A 19904-nucleotide genomic window follows, 5' to 3' on the forward strand; every position below is an offset into this window, starting at 1 on the left:
ATCTTGTGCCACTCTTCGAGTATGGCAGACTTTAGTGTTGTTCGATTTTTCGGCACCTTTTTTGCCACTTTTTTCTTTAGGTGGATCCACAAAGTACCAATGCGATTAAGGTCAGAGCTCTGCGGTGGGGTACCAATGACCTTGCCACAGTTATAAAGAAGCCAAGTCCGCACTTTAACTGCTTTATGCTTTGGATAATTTTTCTGACAAAATTGAATTACGCTACATTCATAGTATGCTCTATGAGTTTTTTTAAATTTAAATATCCGAATGATGTTTGGCATCTTAACGCCATGCTTGGACGTCATCCCAATACTCTGCCGGATGATTGATCATCGTGAAGGCGAATGTGAAGCTTTTCCACATTGACTTGAGAAAGCATTGGTTTATGACATTCTTCTTCTTTGCTGGTTCTTCTTTGCTGGTTTGCAGTCGTTTCTTCTTTTCGCAAGGAGTCAATTGGAGATTCCAAGCGATGCCAGGTCCTCCTCTACCTGGTCCTTCCAACGGAGTGAAGGCCTTCCTCTTCCACTGCTTCTCTCGGCGGTTACTGCGTCGAATACTTTTAAAGCTGGGGTGTTTTCGTCCATTCGGAAACATGACCTAGCCAGCGTATCCGCTGCACTTTAATTCGCTGAACTATGTCAATGCCGTCATATATGTCATACAGCTCATCGTTCGATCGAATGTGATATTCGCCGTGACGAACGCGCAAAGGACCATAAACCGCAGAACTTTTCTCTCGAAAACTCGCAACGTTGACTCATCAGATGTTGTCATCGTTCATGCCTCTGCACCATATAGCAGGACGGGAATGATGAGTGACTTATAGAATTTTATTTTTGTTCGTCGAAAGAGCACTTTACTTCTCAATTGCCTACTTAGACCGAATTAGTACCTGTTGGCAAGAGATATCCTGCTTTGGATTTCGAGGCTGACGTTGTTGTTGGTGCTGATGCTGATTCGTAAATATACGTAATTATCTACAACTTTGAAGTTATGACTGTCAACAGTGATGTCGCTCGCGGTATGAGCTAGAGCGGGCGGGAGGAGATCTCTTAGGGATCGTGAATACTTGGGGTGTAGGTTTGGGGGTGGACATATCGAGGGAAAAAACGGTGGCAATGTTACTTAAGGGCAGATTGTCACCGTTTCGTCCACCGAATGTCCGTGTGAATGGGGTCAGCATCAGATATGTGACGCAAGTCAAATTTCAGGGGTTGAATATGAGTGAAAGGATGTGTTTTACTCCGCACTTGGCGAATGTGAAGGAGCGACTGCTGGCAACCCTAGGCAAAATACGCCGCATTTTGGGGTCTCGGACGTCGTGCTGTTCGCACCATATATCTTGGCTTGTTTGTGGCCTGGAGCACCTGTATGGTGGGAGGTAGCCACGACTGTCTTGGGGTCTCAATATCTCCTCTCAATTCAGCGTTGTATGATACTTGCTATTTTGCCTGTATATCGCACCGTCTGAACGGATGATTTTATTCGGTGCACCACCTCTTGACCTGATTGTCATACAGCGTGATGTTGCATTCAGGTTAAGAAGGGGCTTGAGTGTGTCATTGCTGCGGATTGCCTGGATTTCTGACGATGATGTGGAGAGGGATGGATATCTAGGGAGCAAGAGGCTTCTTGATGACAGCGTTAGGTGTAGGTGGCAAGAACGTTGGGACAATAGTCCTAACGGCCGAGTGACGTACGAGTACATTCGGGATGCTGGCTTCGTTGAAGATAACCCAGACTTCAGGTTTTGTCTAAGGCTAGGCTTTATGCTTACGGGGTATGGTCCTCTGAATGCATTTTTGCATCAGAGGCACCAATCGGCCAGGTCGGGGTTTAATTGCAGAATGCCCGATGTACTCGGACATTAGGGATCTGGGTGGTATGGGGATTAGCTGGACTGATGGACGATTAGATGTTAGTGGTGTGATCTCTACTAGTCGGAATTCCGAACAGTTATGGGCCGTTTGCGTGTGAATTGTTTAAGCGGCAAAGGCGGTTAGCTGGGAATTAGAGTTAGTTTTTGTATGATTGGTGTGTGTATGTGATGTATGTATGGGGTCCAACCCCTGATGAGTGCGACGACAGTTTGTTTGATGACAGGAGATATTTCGTTTTGCCCTTGTTCTCCACCAGACCCATTTGCTCTGCTTCCTTATCCAGTCTGGAGAAAGCAGAATAAACAGCGCGGTTGTTAAAGCCAATTATGTCAATATCATAAGCATACGCCAGCAGCTTTTGATGTTGCTCAACGTCATTTTACACAGCCGTATTAGTTTTGCGGGGATATCAAATTCAGAGATGGCGGCATAAAGGTAGCTCCTTTTCGTGCTCTCAAAGGCAGCGTTGGAATCGACGAAAAGGTGGTGTATGTCGATTCTCTTTTCACGGGTCTTTTCCTAGATTTGGCGCATGGTGAATATCTGATCAGTTGTTCATTTGCAAGGTCTGAAGCCACACTGATAAGGCCCAATCAGTTTGTTGATGGTGGGCTTCAAACGGCTTATTCCGCGATAAATGGCGTAGATTGTGGGGTCTGCTTTATTTTGGATTGAGCAGAGCACACTTAAATTACCATATTCTACAAAGAAGCTGATGCATGCTCTTTATCACCGCCGCATGCTCTGTTCACCGGCGTGTTTGAACAGCTCGACCGATAATCCATCGGCCCCGCCAGTTTGTTGTTCTTCAGGTAGGTAATTGCTATTCGAACTTCTTCCTGGCCGTGCAATGGACGTCTGCTTCATCGTCATTGATTGGAGAAATGGTTTCGCCTACTCCTGGCGTTATACTTTCACTGCCATTCAGCATGCTGAAGAAGTGTTCCCTACATAGTTTTAGTAAGCTCTGGGCATCGGTTACTAGATCACGACTGGGGGTTCCACAAGAGTATGCTCCGGTCTTGAAACCTTCTGTTAGTCGCCGTATTTTTTCGTAGAATCTTCGAGCATTACCCCTGTCGGCCAACTTGTCAAGCTCTTCATACTCACGCATTTCGGCTCCGCTCTTTTTTGTCTGCAAATGAGTCCCGCACGTGTTGTAGTCGCTCGTAACGTTGCGAGGTAGGCAGTCTATTTTCTCTCCGCTTCGATGCGGCACTTCTGGTCCAACAGTTTATTTGCTTTTTCCGAAAATCAATAGTTTTGTTTGCAGCTGTACGTAAAGTGCTTGAATTTATCGACTGTTGTGCAAAAGATACGCCAAGCATGATTTTAACATCGTAGCGGGGGCAGCTCTTATAGGTGCGCTCCAAGGTCATTCTCTTCCTTCGGGGCGTGGGCGCAAATCAGCGATATGTTGGAGAACGCCATTTTGATACGAATTGTGGCTAGACGTTCATCCACCGGGTGAATGACAGTACTCGGTGACGGAGTCTTTCTCCTACACGAATTCCACACCGAACTTTCCCTAGTTAAGGAACGTATTCCTTATAATAGAAAAAACATCAAAACAACCTTTTGTTTTAGTAAAGAGAATGCATCACAACATCCTTGAGTTGGAACAATTGAAATGCACTATCACTACAACAAACAATCCTAAACAAACAAGTATAAGGTCAACATTGAGTTTGAGTACTATACCAACCTTATCTTAAAACAGAGCAAATGTATCTAAGCAAACAATATATATTTAAATAAATAATATAATCTGTATCTAAACAAACTATCAACTAGTAATAAGTAGACATACTAATTAGTATAAATTGAAGTGAGAACCATGTAATAAGTTAGCCTTAAAAGTATAAGTAAATAAAGAGTACACATTTCGGTGCAGCTGAAAATATATTTTTTTGACTCATTTTTACTTCTGGTAAAAATTATATGGCCACTGTAGTAAATTCCACAAGGACCTACTCGCCTCAGTCCTTACCCGTCCATCGCACTTATTGGACTTCGGTGATGTCAGCCATCACTTTAACGAGGGGAGCGGCATCTTCCCTATTAAGGGACCGGACATTCCAGGTACATGTCCTTAAATCGTTGTCCTTAATGCGTTTGCCATGGTCGTCATCAAAAGTGGGTTCTCTCATCCGAGGCTGTTTTTTATTTTTCATTGGGAACGTTTTTTACGTGGTGTGTCCCAAACCCAGTGTACAAGCCTGTGGAGGAGATATTTCGCCTTCTCACTTCACCTCGCCTTCAAACAGATGTTCTTTGGCTACCCAGAAGATACTTGGTCTAAGACCGAAAGTCCTGAGATGCCTGAGCCATATGTTAAATAATCGTTTCTGGCCAATCCCAAGTTTTTAATTTCCAAACCACAGGTAACCCTCGCTAATGTGATTTGTTGTATCCAATTTAAGTTTTTTCCTAATTTACGTCTTAGTTATGGCCCTTTATACTTATGCGATTAATGTCGTTTTTGGAACGTGGCAGTTGTTCAATTACGCTTATCTACAGTACCAAACTTCTTATGGTGCCAAGGAACATGTCTACAAAGTTTCATCAAGATATTTTAATTTTTACTCAAGTTACAACTTGCACGGACGGACGGATTGACAGACAGTCACCCGGATTTCAACTCGTTTCGTCATCTTTATCATTTATAGATATATAACCCTATATATAGTATAACTCGATCAGTTTCAAGTTTTTTTTCTTTTATTTTATTGGCATTGTAAATAGTTAAAATAAAATAAACTAACGAAAAATTAGTTTTGCTTATTGTATAATACATAATAATTAATAGTGCTCTGAGTAAAAATTGCAGAGTCTGGCTATTGTATATGGCAATACAGTTTTTTGCGCTTAAGCTTTTATTTCCATTTACTTTGAGCGATAAGACAAGACTTGGCTTCATTGTGAACACGTTCAGAAAATCTTTCCATATGAAAAATTGTATATTTGTTGATTGATGCGGTAACAGGTCTGAACACCCGTTTCCAAAGAAGAATTTTGTTATATGTGGATAGGGCAGATACGCAATAGCCAATACATGTTTCTGAATTTTATTTCTAATTCTTCTTTTTTCTTTTTGACATCTGCACTCCATCGAAGTTTTGTGTCCAGGATCATGCCTAGGTATTTCGCAGTATTGTGATATGGTATTTGCGTATCATTTTGTTTAATTTTTTTCGCCATTTAGCTGTTCATTTAAATATTTTGTTTAAATATTCTTGCAATGTTGCGATTCATGCAATTTGTGGTTTGCCAACAGACAAAACCACAGTATCATCTGCAAATGTTGCTGTAACACAATTGTCATCGTGTGGTAGATCGCACTACCATGAGGAACACCCGCTTTTATTTCCTTTAAATCAAAGTATATACGAGTATTTACATGTTTAATTCGAAAAAAGCGACCCGAAAGGTAAGATTTTAAAATATTGTAATATTCTTTTGGTAAAAGCATCTAAATTTTGTTTAGGAGCCCGCCATGGCAAACTTTCTCAAAGACTTTAGAGACGTCGACGGCCTAGCAAACTTTTTTCTTCAAAGGCATTTTTCAATGACTCAAGATATTCTATGCACTTGGTCAATCGCGGAGTGATTTTTTCGAAAGCCAAACTGATGCACAGTATCAGCTTCCTCTCTTCAATTATGTTGTTAAGACGCATAGCAAGCAGTTTTTCCAAAAGTTATGAAAGTATTTGCTGGAGAGATATGTATATGCCGATACGAAATAATGTACAAACATTTGCTTTCTCTAAATCGTTTTGGTTAACTTTCTATAATTACCAGAGTCTGATGTATTGTTTTTAAGTATAGTATATGCATTATTATTTATGTAGGAGCTTGATAGTAAATCATTTTTTTGCCTCATTATTCGTAATATTATACATTTTTTTGTAATTATAGTTACTCGACATTATTATTGGCGGAGGTCGTGAGATTTTCTTTTCTTTTTGATTTATTGTGCCCCTTTTTTCGTTTTTGATGTAGCTGGAACCACGAGCTGAGAAGTTCAGCTTTCCTTTTATCACTGGGCCTTTTTTTCAAGATCCAATCTGTTTCGCATGCAAGCTCTTCCTCATTTGTTGCATAAATTTCAGCATTTATTTCATTATTTGTACGATTTAAATTTTTTGTTTTTAAGTTCTGCTTTTGGGTTTTGAACAATGGTTGGTTTATAATTACTTCATAACGAGTGAGTTTATTTGCCGTAGTTTCTGGCTTTTCGAATAGTTGGCCACCTCCATGTAGAGGCGTTCGGACATTTTTCATAATGCGCCAATAGTTAGTAAAATTAACTATGTGGCAACTATCAGATGAAACGTTTACTTTAGACTAATGTAACACAGGTAAAAGCTTAACTATAAAAAAGACAAACACAATTTGGTTCTTTTATTGGATAACAACAAAGCTTTTGCTATGGTTGTAACTTTTCCAGATTCCCTTTTCCTGGTCAAAGTACAAAATGGTCCTGAGAAACTTTAAACAGTTGCAACACCTATGCACTCGATCATCTCACCGTACTTCCACTTCCAGGCAATCTCTGTGAAATGCACTTCAGTGTAAAAACAACTTTTTTAATTTAATGTTTGTATATATTTAAAACTATTGAATTTATTTCTATCACACTTTAATCTCTCAACTGGGCTCCAGGATTGCCAAGGGAAAAGAATTTTAAGTGATAGATAAAACCGTAAGGTCAACAAAACTATTATACCCTATGGCAACGTGTGTACAATGTAAACGCTTGAGTATTAAAAACGTACGAAACTGATATGTTTAGGTTGCGATACACCATTGCCTATCATTTTGAATAGTTTGTACTCTTTCACAAATTAAATAAATTAATATGTAATTACAATCAAGAAGCATTTCGGCTGCTTGCTCCTAACATTCATCTTTAAGACGTTTTCTTATTGCATAACATATCCCACTGAAAATAAAAGGAAAACGGACGATCTCAGCATTTTCAAATATACAGTACATAATATTTTAGCCACCTAATGAAACATATTTGCTTTAACAAAATGTGGTTTTGTAGTGAATATAAGTGAAATCGATCAAGACTTGACCTATACATCATATCCTTACCATAATGATAACCGCACCTCCAGTTGACTTTTCCCTCATATACCCAATACGTCATATGTTAATAATTTGATTCTGTTTGGTATAAGTAATGGATATCGGTATATATCTTAACACAGCATTAATATGATAAATATAGAGCTTGCGTATGTTAGATTGAAGCTGAGTATTTACATATTCTGACATTCCAAGATAGCTAGGAATTGAAGGTATTTTTTTGTACGTCTTGTCGAGGAGAGTGAGGCTCCAATTTCAAACCACCGATTTTTCGTAATTTTGCGCATTATTAGCCCATATTTTAGTTAATTACCAATCGATCGTTAATTATTAAGAACGGCTTAAGAAGAAAGAAGGAACTTGGATCTATCTAATGATATAAGAATATCTTAATAAATTTTAAGAGATTTATTTAGTTTTGCGCAACAAACGTAAATTTTGCTTCCCTTTTGATCCTCTTTTTGGGGATATTTTCACACACTATTTCATAATAATTTGATTCAAAAAGTGCGTTTAATATAGAGTTTAACGAATGTCTATTTTCAATAATAGGTAAAAAACTAATTTATTAATTATAATAAATGAAAACATATACGTATATCAAAAATGTTTTTTAATCGTTTCTTCTTTAGGTTAACATCGTCAGTTTCACATTGTTCTAACCAACAATATTAAGTCGTCATATTTATTCAAAAATTTTCAAACCGCCATATGCTAATAGTCCTTGAAAGTTAAAAAAAATCTTTTTTTAAGCTTTACTTCAGAGGTGTTTGACAATTACAAAATTTGATTCTCTTTCTGCACGACAAGACCTACAAGAAAAATGACATCATACTAGTGATGAGCGATATTTCACTACCGGTGATTTTTTCACTGTGATTGAAAAATCGCAAATCGCAACTGCGATCACTTTGTATAAATAGCAGTTCGCTTCTATGAACTGCGATTGCGATCGCAGTTCGAAACTGTGATCGCAGTTCGAACCAGTGAATTGTGATCGCAGTTCGAAACTGTGATCGCAGTTCGAACCAGTGATTGCGATCGCAGTTCGAAACTGTGATCGCAGTCCGAACCTGTGATTTACGATAGCAGTTCGAACCTGTGAATTACGATCACAATAGCAAATAGCAGAAAAGTAACAACTTTCTTCAGGGTATTGTATATATCGTATATGCTATTTTTCGTCATAGCGGTTTGAAGTTTTGAGTGTAACGTTCTTAGATAAAGCATTTTGTGATGAAAACAAGAATTGTAACTAATTAATTTCAGAAAAAATGATGGAATAAAAAAATTACGGGTTTTTAATATTTTCCCAAAGATTAGGAAACTCGCGTTAATTATTTGGTCTTGAAAATATTAAAAGCGGGTATTCTAAACAAACAAATTATCAACCACACTAATGGTAATTCCTTCTAAGAAATGTGTGAAACCATCATACCAACATACAAATGAACTATGCAATACGCTCTAATTGTCAGGTAGCCGAACCGCTCCAATATTTGCGAAAATGTAGTGAAAAGAAAGGCGGAAAACCTACGTAAGTGGTAAGTGGAACAGACCCGGACTTTTATTCGGCCAAACAGTGTCAAATTGGCAGAATCTGCAGCTACAACAACAACAACGACGTTTGAACGTCGACTTAGTTGCGATCGCAATAGCAATATAAAATCACAGTGATTTAAAAATAGCAATCACTGAAATCACAGTGATTTAAAAATCGCAATATCGCTCATCTCTACATCATACCCCAGACATTGGGACTTCATTATTTTGTGTTATATATAATACATATAAGTTTTTTATTAATATGATATCGGACATGAGTCCAATAATCAATTCACATTTCAACAAATATTTAATTAATTTGAAATTTGTTTTAAGATAGAATTTTGCCAACACTGGAAAATATTGGGTTGTCAAAAAAGTCTTGCGGTATTTTCGCTAGTTGGCGCTGAAAGCGCGTAGTTCTAGGTTTATTCGTCGCATCGGGTCATGCTACACCTTTTTGCAAAGCTCATTTCACGCACTAACAAGTCGTTCGTGAGTTATAGCGTCGCAAACACGGAGCAAAATAAAGAGAAAATACGGCATATTTTACAGTACTACTACGATAAAGGCAAAAATGCATCTCAAGTCGCCAATAAAATTTGTGCAGTTTATGGACCCGATACAGTTTCCATTTCCACCGCACAACGATGGTTTCAACGTTTTCGTTCTGGTGTAGAGGTGGTCGAAGATGCGCCACGCTCCGGAAGGCCTGTCGTCGAAAATTGCGTTAAAATCGCTGAATTGGTCGAAAGAGACCGGCATTGTAGTCATGAAACCGTTATAAACCATTTGAAGAAGCTTGGAGTCACTAAGAAGCTCGATGTATGGGTGCCACACGAATTGATTCAATAAAAATACCCCAAGACTTTTTTGACAACCCAATATACCCTCGCATTTGATACCAAAAATGGAGAATGTACAAAGGTTCGGTTGCACCCAAACTTTACCTTTTCTTACTTGTTTTCTTTTAGTAAAATATTGTTAGGTTATAATGGCCAAATGTCACGCCTCTCGTAGCCCTACTGATCCTTAAAAATGCCCCATGGAGGTTCAGTTTAATTTGAGCTGAAGTATTCGTCATAAAAGCCGTCAACGCATTTTGCGAACATTAGAAGCGACTTGATACCTAATTTTAAAACCTCGTCTTATACTTTGAACTGCGAAGCTTTTAAGCTGATTCGGTAGCTAGACGATTATCACTTTTTGCAATTTCATCAGCAAAATGAGAAAAAGCCAGAGAGAATAAACGCCTCTTTTAAAATAGCAAAATGGTTTAAGCTGCAAATTTATTTGCAAGCATATTCAAGTATAAATATATAAAATACCTGATTCCGAATATATGAATAACATGACAAAAGATCATACTTCTTTCCGAAACGAAATAAAAACTTGCTTCTCATTTCTGACTTTTTTCTTTTCCACAGGTCAACAGCATCCTCGTCTAGCACGCGGCGAGTCATATTCTTGTGGATACAAACCGTATAGGTGTGAAATTTGTAATTACTCGACAACGACAAAAGGCAATCTTTCTATTCATATGCAGTCAGATAAGCATTTGAATAATATGCAGGAGTTGAATAGTTCACAAAGTATGTTAGCAGCCGCCGTCGCTGCTGCTAATAGTGGAAAAGCGGATGTTGCATCTAAAATGTTGATGTCCAACAATGCTGCAGCTGCTGCTCAACAACAACAGCAACAGCAGTCACTGCCGCAGTCTCAGCCGCAACAACCGCATTCTACGCTTGTCGCCAGTTCGTCAATGATCAGTAGTGGAGGTCCTTCTGTGAACGCTGGTGGTCGCACCAGTGTTGATGGCATTGGAACTAATTGCAGCATGCTCAATAAAAATAAGCCGTCTTTTCGTTGCGACATTTGCAGTTATGAAACATCTGTGGCACGTAATCTTCGTATACATATGACCAGCGAAAAGCATACGCATAATTTGGCCGCACTACAAAATAATATCAAGCACATACAAGCCTACAGATTTTTACAGCAGCATCAGCAAGTAATGGCCGCACATCAGCAACAACAATTGGCAGCAGCAACACAGGTGCCACAATCACAATTACCAGCACTGACCAGTGATGCAGCCAATAGTTTTTTGCCAGAAATCGCTTTAGCTGATTTAGCTTATAATCAAGCGATCATGATACAATTCCTGCAGCACAACTCTGTTAGTCAACAACAGCAGCACCATGAATCTGTTGCCAAAATGCAAATAAAAACTTCACCATGTTCCTCACCACATTCCATGCAAATAGAACAGCAGTCAACAGTTCACCAGCAGCAACAACAACTCCAACAATTACGTCAACATTTGCAGCAGTGTTATTCACCTAACAATAGTTCATCATTATTGCCTTCGGCGGATCCGTTCAGCACTAGCGATGTACATTTTTCTTCCAACGTTAGTGGTAGCTGCAGCAACGACGAAACGTTGGAGCCACCCATACATGCCGATCCATGTCCAAAAAGCGTCTATAGTTGTTTAGTATGTGGGGTGTACGGCACAAATAGTTTAGACGAACTGAACCAACATTTGTTAATTGATCGCTCACGTAGCTGCAAGAAGCAGCAATCAATACCAACAAATACGGTCAAAAGCAGTTGCACTGAGAAAGCTGAGAAAGCTAATGTAACTAATAGCAATGAAGTGATGGTGATTCTAAACAACAATTACATTTGCCGATTGTGCAACTATAAGACTAATTTAAAGGCAAACTTTCAGCTGCACAGCAAAACGGACAAACATCTACAAAAATTGAACTATATAAATCATGTACATGAAGGCGGTACACAAAACGAATACAAGCTAAAACATTTACACCTAGCTTCCAACACAGTACAACTTAAATGTAACTGTTGTGATTTCTACACAAATTCCATCCAAAAGCTGTCATTGCACACACAGCATATGCGTCATGATACAATGCGTACAATTTTCCAACATTTACTACATATCATGGAACAGCAAAATTTTGAGCGAAACAAAACCGAACAAATGCCAGCACACTCAAAGACTCATTCACACAAAGATGCAGTTGAAATTGTTCCAAGTATTCGTGAGTCGCATAGTGATATGCCTGTTCATGACAATGATGGAAATCACACCAACCGGAGCAGCAGCATTGTAGTGGAAGACACGCCCCAGTCGATGCAAAAATCTTTAACATGTCAATTGTGTGGTTTTAGCACGTTCACGTTGCTTAATATGATCCAACACGTAAAAAGTATGCGTCATATGCAAATAGAACAGTTTGTTAATCTACAACGACGCAGCGAGCAACTTGATCCTCCTAGTCTGGATGACGTTTTCAAGGTGGCAGAATACCCTACACTACAGTCTTTGGCACTAACTGTTGCTGCAAGACAAGAAGGTAAGCACTTTATTAAACGTTGAACAAAATTATGTGCCTGAGCTTTCCATGATTTTCAGCGTTCTTATATCTTTTAAAAGTAAGGCCTACATTTAACATAAAAACTTCAAGCTATTTAATTGGTTAAAAGGGATCGCCAGATATCAGGTGGCGGAATCTCCTTTTCTAAATTTTCTGAAGATATCTTCAGAATAGGTGCGCTGTGATGACCATATTATATTTCTAAGTTCCTTTTTCTCCAGAAACATATGTTTTTTGGTCTGTTTTCCATAAACCCTTCCCCAAAGTTTTATGCCTTGTGTTGCTAGTGTATACAGGCCTGGGGTGTGCCATAAGGGTCCATTGCTTCAAGCCCTTTAAGGAGCTAAATGGTCTAGGGCAGATTCAGTAAATTGTGTTTCCAGTAGCCCCGAGCGAATCAGCTCATCTGCCTTTTCATTTCGTTCCATTCCTATATGACCACGGCGAGTACCATGATGATATGAACCGAGTTACCTATCTACCGTATTAATACAGTGTTTTCAGGCAGAATTGGTTGCTTTAAGATGCTACTTAGTGATCCGAATTGCAGCTTCTTTCAAAGACGGTGAGCATTCACGCCGACAACATTACTCCAATGCTAGAGTTAATTTTGCAAACTGTGCGCTCAAAGTTAGTCAAGGAGTGTCTTTCCGCACTAGGAAAAGAATCAAGGTACTTTATTGTCGAACTCGTTTAGGTACCTGGTCACACAGGAATCATTGGTAACTGTAAAGCCAAATTCTAGCAAGAAAGTGCACCCTTACCCAGGAGTGAGAAAAAATTGGATCTCCGTTGTCATTTTACCTTCAAGCACCGGACTGCGAATCCCTTCTGGCCTAGAGTGAAACGCAGGATATATTCTGAACTACTAGCTTTTATCCATCCTGCCGCAATCGTGGGAGTTCGTACTGGACATTGTCCTATACGCATTCATGACATTAGCAGTTTCTTGGTGCAAAAGGACGTGTGCAGACAGCCAGACGGACATATTTAGCATCGCCGGCTCGTCTCGATACAGGTATTAATTATACTTTGTGACAAAAAAGTACTCGGAAATTGTAAATATAGCGCAAAATATTAATTATTCATCAATATTTATTTTGACGCCTTCCAAGTAATCGCCATCAGATGTAATACACTTATGCCAACGATTTTTCCAGTCCTCGTAACACTTTTCATACGAGGTTTTAAGGATAGCCTTCAGTGAATTCTGATTTACCTCTTCGATGGACTGAAAACGGGTTCCACATTGGGGAAAAAGAAAAAATCACATGGAGTCAAATGGGGTGAATACGGTGTTTGACAGATGATATTCGTTGCGTCTTTGGCTTTAAATTTGGTCATAATCATACTCTGTTTGAAAAAAATTCAGCTTTATCGGGACGAGTCTAGCCAGAACGCGATTCTTACCCAAATATTCTCCAAAATCATTCGAACGGACTCGCGAGAAATGTCGAGCTCTTTTTTATATTTTCGTCATTTCAACGATCTCTCGACCTTCTTTGACCGCTTTATACCACTCGTGGGCTTGTGTTTTTTGATAAAACTGAATCACCGTAAGCCTTTTCCAACTTTCGCATCGATTCTCAACATAAAATTTGGTTAGGAATACAAAATTTGCAACTGCTGGCATAGGAATTAAGGATACCCCTACCAACTTAAGCGTTGCGATCTTAAGCTGCTCAGCTACAGAAACAAAAATTTCAACAACCAAAATTAAGAATTAAATTAAAGTTTATAATTTTTAAATGTTACTTGTTGAGAGTAGATAAAATAATTTTTTTAAAGGTAAAGAGTGAGTCTGTTAGATCAAATGTGCTGGAATGAGAATTGAAATGATGACATATTCGGCGGAATGGTTCGTTTAACTCAAAATTTGTTCTAGAAAATTTTAAAAGTAAGGGTCTAAACTGCCTGGTAGAGCGAGCGGGAACGTTAAAATTAATATCAGATAAGAGAGATGGGCTACAGACTGACCCATTAATGAGTTTTACAAGCAATATTTTACCAAGCATCTCCCTACGACTAGCGAGTGTCTGGAGATTTATAAGTTTTAAGCGGTTAGTGTAAGGGGGAAGATTTAAATTGGAATTCCAATGCAAATGATTTAAGGCAAAAAGTAAAAATTGTTTTTGAACGGATTATAACTTATCTGAATGGATTTGGTAACTAGGGTTCCAAATAGGGTTGCCACCTTTTTTTTGCAGTTAAAGTACATTGGTTATTATAGGTAAGAAAAAAAGTACATACTATCAAAATAAAGTATAATTTATTTTTCCTTATTATTATATTTAAAAACATATTTTTTATTGCTTTTTGCAATTTGTATCAAATTAACATCTTTACTGAACAATTGCACAGCATCTTTACATTCTATATTTAAATTAAAATAAATAAGTAATTCATATTTTATCAAATTCTGAGACGCTTTATTTCTTTCGTCTCGCCATTTGCTATTCATCACAGAAAAAACTCTTTCTGTGAATGCTGACGTGGTGAGAATAGACAATAAAAATGAAATTACCTTATACAAGTTTAAAAAATTATCATCACTCATATTAAATACCTGCTGCCATTTTTGTGCAGTTGATAGCTCTGCAAAACCCTTAGAAGTACATAATTGATTATATACTTGGTTTAATAAAGCGATTTCTCCATAAATATCATCCATATCCACATTAAGTTTTTGCAGATTTAAATTTTCAATTATGTTTACAATATTGTCAAATTCTTTATTACTCTTTAAATTTATATTACCCAGTGTAAATAACCAGTTCGTGTTATTAAAATCAAACCATTTATTCAGGTATTTTAAACATGTACTTGCTATTTTGAACATGTACTTTATTTTTACAATATAACACAACCGTCTTAATACTCGCTGTTATAAATTTCATATTGCCAAATTGAAAATGCCGTCGGCATATGTGCAAATGGGATATGTTGCCTCTTCGAAATTTTCATAGAAATGAAAACTGCGCTGTCAAACTGCTGAAGTGACAGCTTCTAGCTTTCGATACATGGCAAACTAGATAGTATTCTATATCTAGTAAGCTATGAGCAATGTGGAGTCTCCACAGGCAATGGGCACGGCAATGCAGTTAGTATTCTATATACATATTCTATCCTGTCGAGATGCCCCGTAATTGTACAAAACGAGTGCTTGAGTGATGTGGCGCCGACGAGTGGCAACATCGATTCAGCACTAAATCAGCAATCTATAAATTTCGTTTAACAAATTCATCGACTAAACTTTTCAAAATCTCAAAGAAATGAAATCATGCGAAATAAAGTATTTTTGTGAACTTTATTGTTCTCATAAAGTATAGAGTACAATTACCTGAAATAACGTAAAATACTTTATAATAAAGTACGGGCGGCAAGCCTAGTTCCAAACCACAGAAGCATACTCTAATATAGGCCTCAGCAGAGATGTAAAAAGAATTTTTGTGGTAAACGGATCTCTAAATTCTTTAGACCAACGTTTAACAAAACTAATATCGGTATTCTGCTTGAGACGATTGTCTCATGTCTCTAATTGTCACAATAGTAATTTAGTGACTCTGTTAGTCAGGAGTCTCATTTTGGTATGCTGGCAGATACAGTATAGTAGTATACAGTATAGTAGTATACTGTAATACCAAGAACGGAATTGGACCTAGATGGCTACCTTGTGGAACGCCTGAAGGAACACTGATTATGTCAGAAAAATTATCGTTAAATATGACTTGTTGAATTCTAACGAAGCAACCCATTTTAGAAATATTGGTGCAAAACCAAGAAGATCAAGTCTTGATGAAATTTGGTAAGCATATTCCTTAGCACTTTGAAGTGGTTGGTGTTATATGGGATGTCAAATCCGAACATTGTCACTCCTAAAAATATAAGGGGCTATAAATTAGACAAAAAATAAGTTCGATCGCAATAGGGTGTGGCATCTTTTGCTCATAATATTTTAGATAATACTGGTCGCCGCCCCTGAAATGCATTATAAACATATACATATATCTCACGCACTATACAAGGTGTGTTCCAAAGAAAACAGGATTTTTTGAATCTAGCGCCCCCTGGTGGCTCCGTCTATATGTACTCTGGTGCGTTAGAATCTGCTATTTTCCAGTGACATTTCCATGAAATTTCATCGATTGGAATTGAAGTTATTGGTTTAAGTGTCAGTTCTCAGTGCAAAAATGAGCTTCGAACAAAGAGCCAACATTAAATTTTGTGAATGAAACAAGTTTATGGTGATGATTTTCTATACGAGTGGTTTCAACGTTTTCAAAGTGGTCGTGAGCACATAAATGACGATCAATATGTGGGCCAATCAAAATTCGTGATCTCCGGAAATTCCATCACAGTTTTGATATATTATGTATGTATTCATCAAAATCCGAAATCGTCATTGAAATTCATGGAAATAGAATTGAACATCTCCAAATTACTTCCTTTACAATATTGTGACTGGTGACAAAACGTGGCGTTTCCAATATGATCCCAAAACGAAACGCCAGAGTTCTGAATGGGAGGCACCGGACGAGCCGAAACCCAAAAAACTTAGCATGGAGAAGTCAAAAGTGAAGACAATCCTGATTTGTTTCATTGATTCCAAGGGTATTGTCCACAAAGAATTTGTTCCACCCGGCCAAACCGTTAATGCGGTATTCTACTTTGGAGTTTTGAAGCGTTTGATGGGTGGTTACACGATAATGCCCCGTCTCATCGATCGACGCTTGTAACCAATTATTTGACCAAAAATCACATTTTAACTATTAACCACTCCCTGTGTTCACCTGATATGGCATTCCTTTTCGAAAAAATACATTTGCCCATGAAAGGAAAGCGTTATGCAGACGTAGAGACCATTCAAAGGCTTGCATCGACATACTGGCGGCCATACCGGCCAATGATCTAAAACACTCGTTCGACATGCTTTTGAACCGTGCAAAAATCTGTATTGAAGCAGAAGAAGACTATTTGAATAAAAAAAATTGATTTTGTCAAAAAACCATTTGTTCTGTTTTTTTTAAGTCCTGTTTACTTTGGAAAGCACCTTGTACAATTATACTATATTAACCAAATTTGTATGTCATTTTCGATTGTTTTGTTTAGTAAATTGTTGACAGCTGTTTTTGGCCCTTTTTGGTTCGTCTTTGATTTTTCTGCTAGACTTAATTCTGCTCCAGATATCATAACTGGTGACGAATCATGGGCTCATGATTATGACGTGGAAATCAAATCTCGTAATATTACCTGCAAATTAAACACTATAGAAGAACAAAAATTGGTTTTTGTACCATGCTCACGCGGCGTTGCTTGCCAAAAACCAGACATTAATGGTGTCCTTGGATTATCACAAGGATCGAAATGTAGGGGAGGTATATACATTACAATAAATCTCTCTGAAACTAGTTGCTAAAGTTTTTCCAAAAAAAACGAAAGTTTTGGGAAAAATTGCGAATTATTTCATGAACATTTTCTTTTACTTCGACTTACTGGATCCAGTAATGATTCCGTCTGAAAAGTACTCTTTCAACTCAAATTTTTGAAAGTTTTATCTATTCGATGAATTCAGTCGAGGCAAGCCGTGCGTTCTCAATAGGGAACGAGAACATTTGTGATCAAAAAATGGTGTACTCTTACTGCAATTCGACATACATATACGGCATATATACAATATATACTAGAGGACCTGTCCACGCTTCACTGTGGCTGATACATGGATAATACTACTACCATCTATATGATTTCTATTATTTGGATTATAACTATTAGTTGATGAGATATAATATTTTGTGAAGCAACTTGTGTTAGTTTACAAAAAAATGGATCATAAAGCATATCGTGTGTTAATAAAGCATTTGGCTTTTTGAGGAAAATACTGTTGAATTCGGGCTCAGGAAAATCCACCGTTGAAAAGATATTTGCTAACGTGGAAACAGGCGAAATGAGCAAAGTAGGTGCCTAGCAAGTTCATAATCCAACAAAAACAACGAATAACTGATTCTGAGAAGTGTTTAAGCGCTCTCTAATCGGAATAAAGCCGAAAATTTTCGTCAGTGATAGAAACATAGCTCCATTATTTCCCACTGGAGTCCAATCGACAGTCATTGTAGTGGACTGCACATGGTAAACCTGATGAACCGGTTCTCAGGCGTGGAAAAACGAAAAAGGCGGCGGGAAAGGTTATGACATCAGTCTTTTCGGATGCACGTGGTATAATACATACTCAACGACTGATTACTGAGCCAGTTATAATCTATTTCACTGCGTATGTAGCAATTGCATTTGAGGAAGAATCTGAATTGAACAAATGCTTATGATTTGAGATATAATTTTTTATTTATGAGTTGTATTAAATTTTAACATAAAGAAAGAAAGAAACAGAGTGAAGACATAGGATACGTCTTCACTCTGTTTCTAAGCTACCTCTCCACCAAACTTCAGCCAAATAGGTTCAGCCGTTCTTGAGTTATAAATGGTTATAACATCAACTTTCTTTTACATATTATGTTGTAAAAAAAGTCTTGCGGTATTTTCGCTAGTTGGCGCTGAAAGCGCGTAGTTCTAGTTTTATTTGTCGCATCGGGTCATGCTATACCTTTTTGGAAAGCTCATTTCACGCACTAACACGTATTTGATTGATTGTCGTTTCTTTTAAGTAGTTCGTGAGTTATAGCGTCGCAAACATGGAGCAAAATAAAGAGAAAATACGGCATATTTTACAGTACTACTACGATAAAGGCAAAAATGTAAAAAATGTATCTCAAGCCGCCAATAAAATTTGTGCAGTTTATGGACCCGATACAGTTTCCATTTCCACCGCACAACGATGGTTTCAACGTTTTCGTTCTGGTGTAGAGGTGGTCGAAGATGCGCCACGTTCTGGAAGGCCTGTCGTCGAAAATTGCGACAAAATCGCTGAATTGCTCGAAAGAGACCGGCATAGTAGCAGTCGTAGCATTGGTCAAGAGCTGGGCATGAGTCATCAAAAATTCATTTCAATTTCAATTAAAAAAAAATTCAATAAAAATGCCGCAAGACTTTTTTGACAACCTAATATATAGATGTGAGGTTTTTTTTATTGTTTTTTTTTTTTTTTTTTTGAAGAAATGAAATATTCAAATATTCCTACAAACATGAATTTTGAACAAATGCTTATGATTCAAAATATAATTTTTGTATTTATGAGTTTTATTAAATTTTGACATAAAGTATGTCCTTACCCTTTCAGCCAAATCGGTTCAGCCGTTCTTGAGTTATAAATGGTGTAACTAACATCAACTTTCTTTTATATATATATATATGAAAGAAAGTAGTGTAATCTATATAAAAAAGAAAATAGTGTTAGTTTCACTATATATAACTCAACAACGCCTGAACCAATTTGGCTGAAATTGGTGGGGAGGTAGTTTAGAGCCAGGGGACGGACATAGAATACTTTTTATCTCTTTATGTTAAAGTCAATATAATTCATAAATACCAAAATTATATTTCAATTCATAAGCAAGTGTCCAAAATTCATGTAAGAATCATTTCATCATCAAATTTTGTTACTTCAAAAAAAGAAAGATATAAGTAAAAACAAGTAAGGAAGGGCTAAGTTCAGGTGCAACCGAACATTTTATACTTTTGCACCTTGTATGAATCAAAGCCAGGGAAATACTTTAAGGTGTAAAACCAAACATATAGAGTAGAGTAAAATCAGATCATTTGTATTGTATACATTTACTAGGGGCTCCGTCCACGCATTGCTGTGGTATAAATTTTATACTATTATTCATATAATAAACTATTCAATACATTGAAAATTTTATTCACGAATAAAGGCGAACACGTTTTTGTCGGTATAAGAATCCAAGGGATTTCTTCTCGTTCTTTACTGGTGTAGACACCGCTTACGCGATTATAGTCGAGTTACCAACAGCGCCCCAGTCGTTTCTTCACTTCGCTACGTGGCCAGGTCCTTCTCCAC

General features: G+C 37.6%; 1 protein-coding gene across 18 annotated transcripts in view; it reads left to right on the top strand.

The window, feature by feature from the left end:
• The window catches only part of LOC105225707 (zinc finger protein 2), a 315040-nt gene that overhangs the window by 187468 nt on the left and 107668 nt on the right, over positions 1-19904 (top strand). For all 18 annotated transcript variants that reach the window (XR_007423204.1, XR_007423205.1, XR_007423203.1 and 15 more), the window contains one exon: positions 9956-11911. Coding sequence is in view for 15 of the 18 variants with exons in the window: in XM_049459974.1 (XP_049315931.1) it covers positions 9956-11911 (1956 nt within the window). In the remaining 3 variants the exon portion in view is untranslated. The remainder of the gene's footprint in view (positions 1-9955; positions 11912-19904) is intronic.

Source organism: Bactrocera dorsalis, chromosome 6, assembly GCF_023373825.1.
Source record: "Bactrocera dorsalis isolate Fly_Bdor chromosome 6, ASM2337382v1, whole genome shotgun sequence".
Taxonomy (NCBI): Eukaryota; Metazoa; Arthropoda; class Insecta; order Diptera; family Tephritidae; genus Bactrocera; species Bactrocera dorsalis.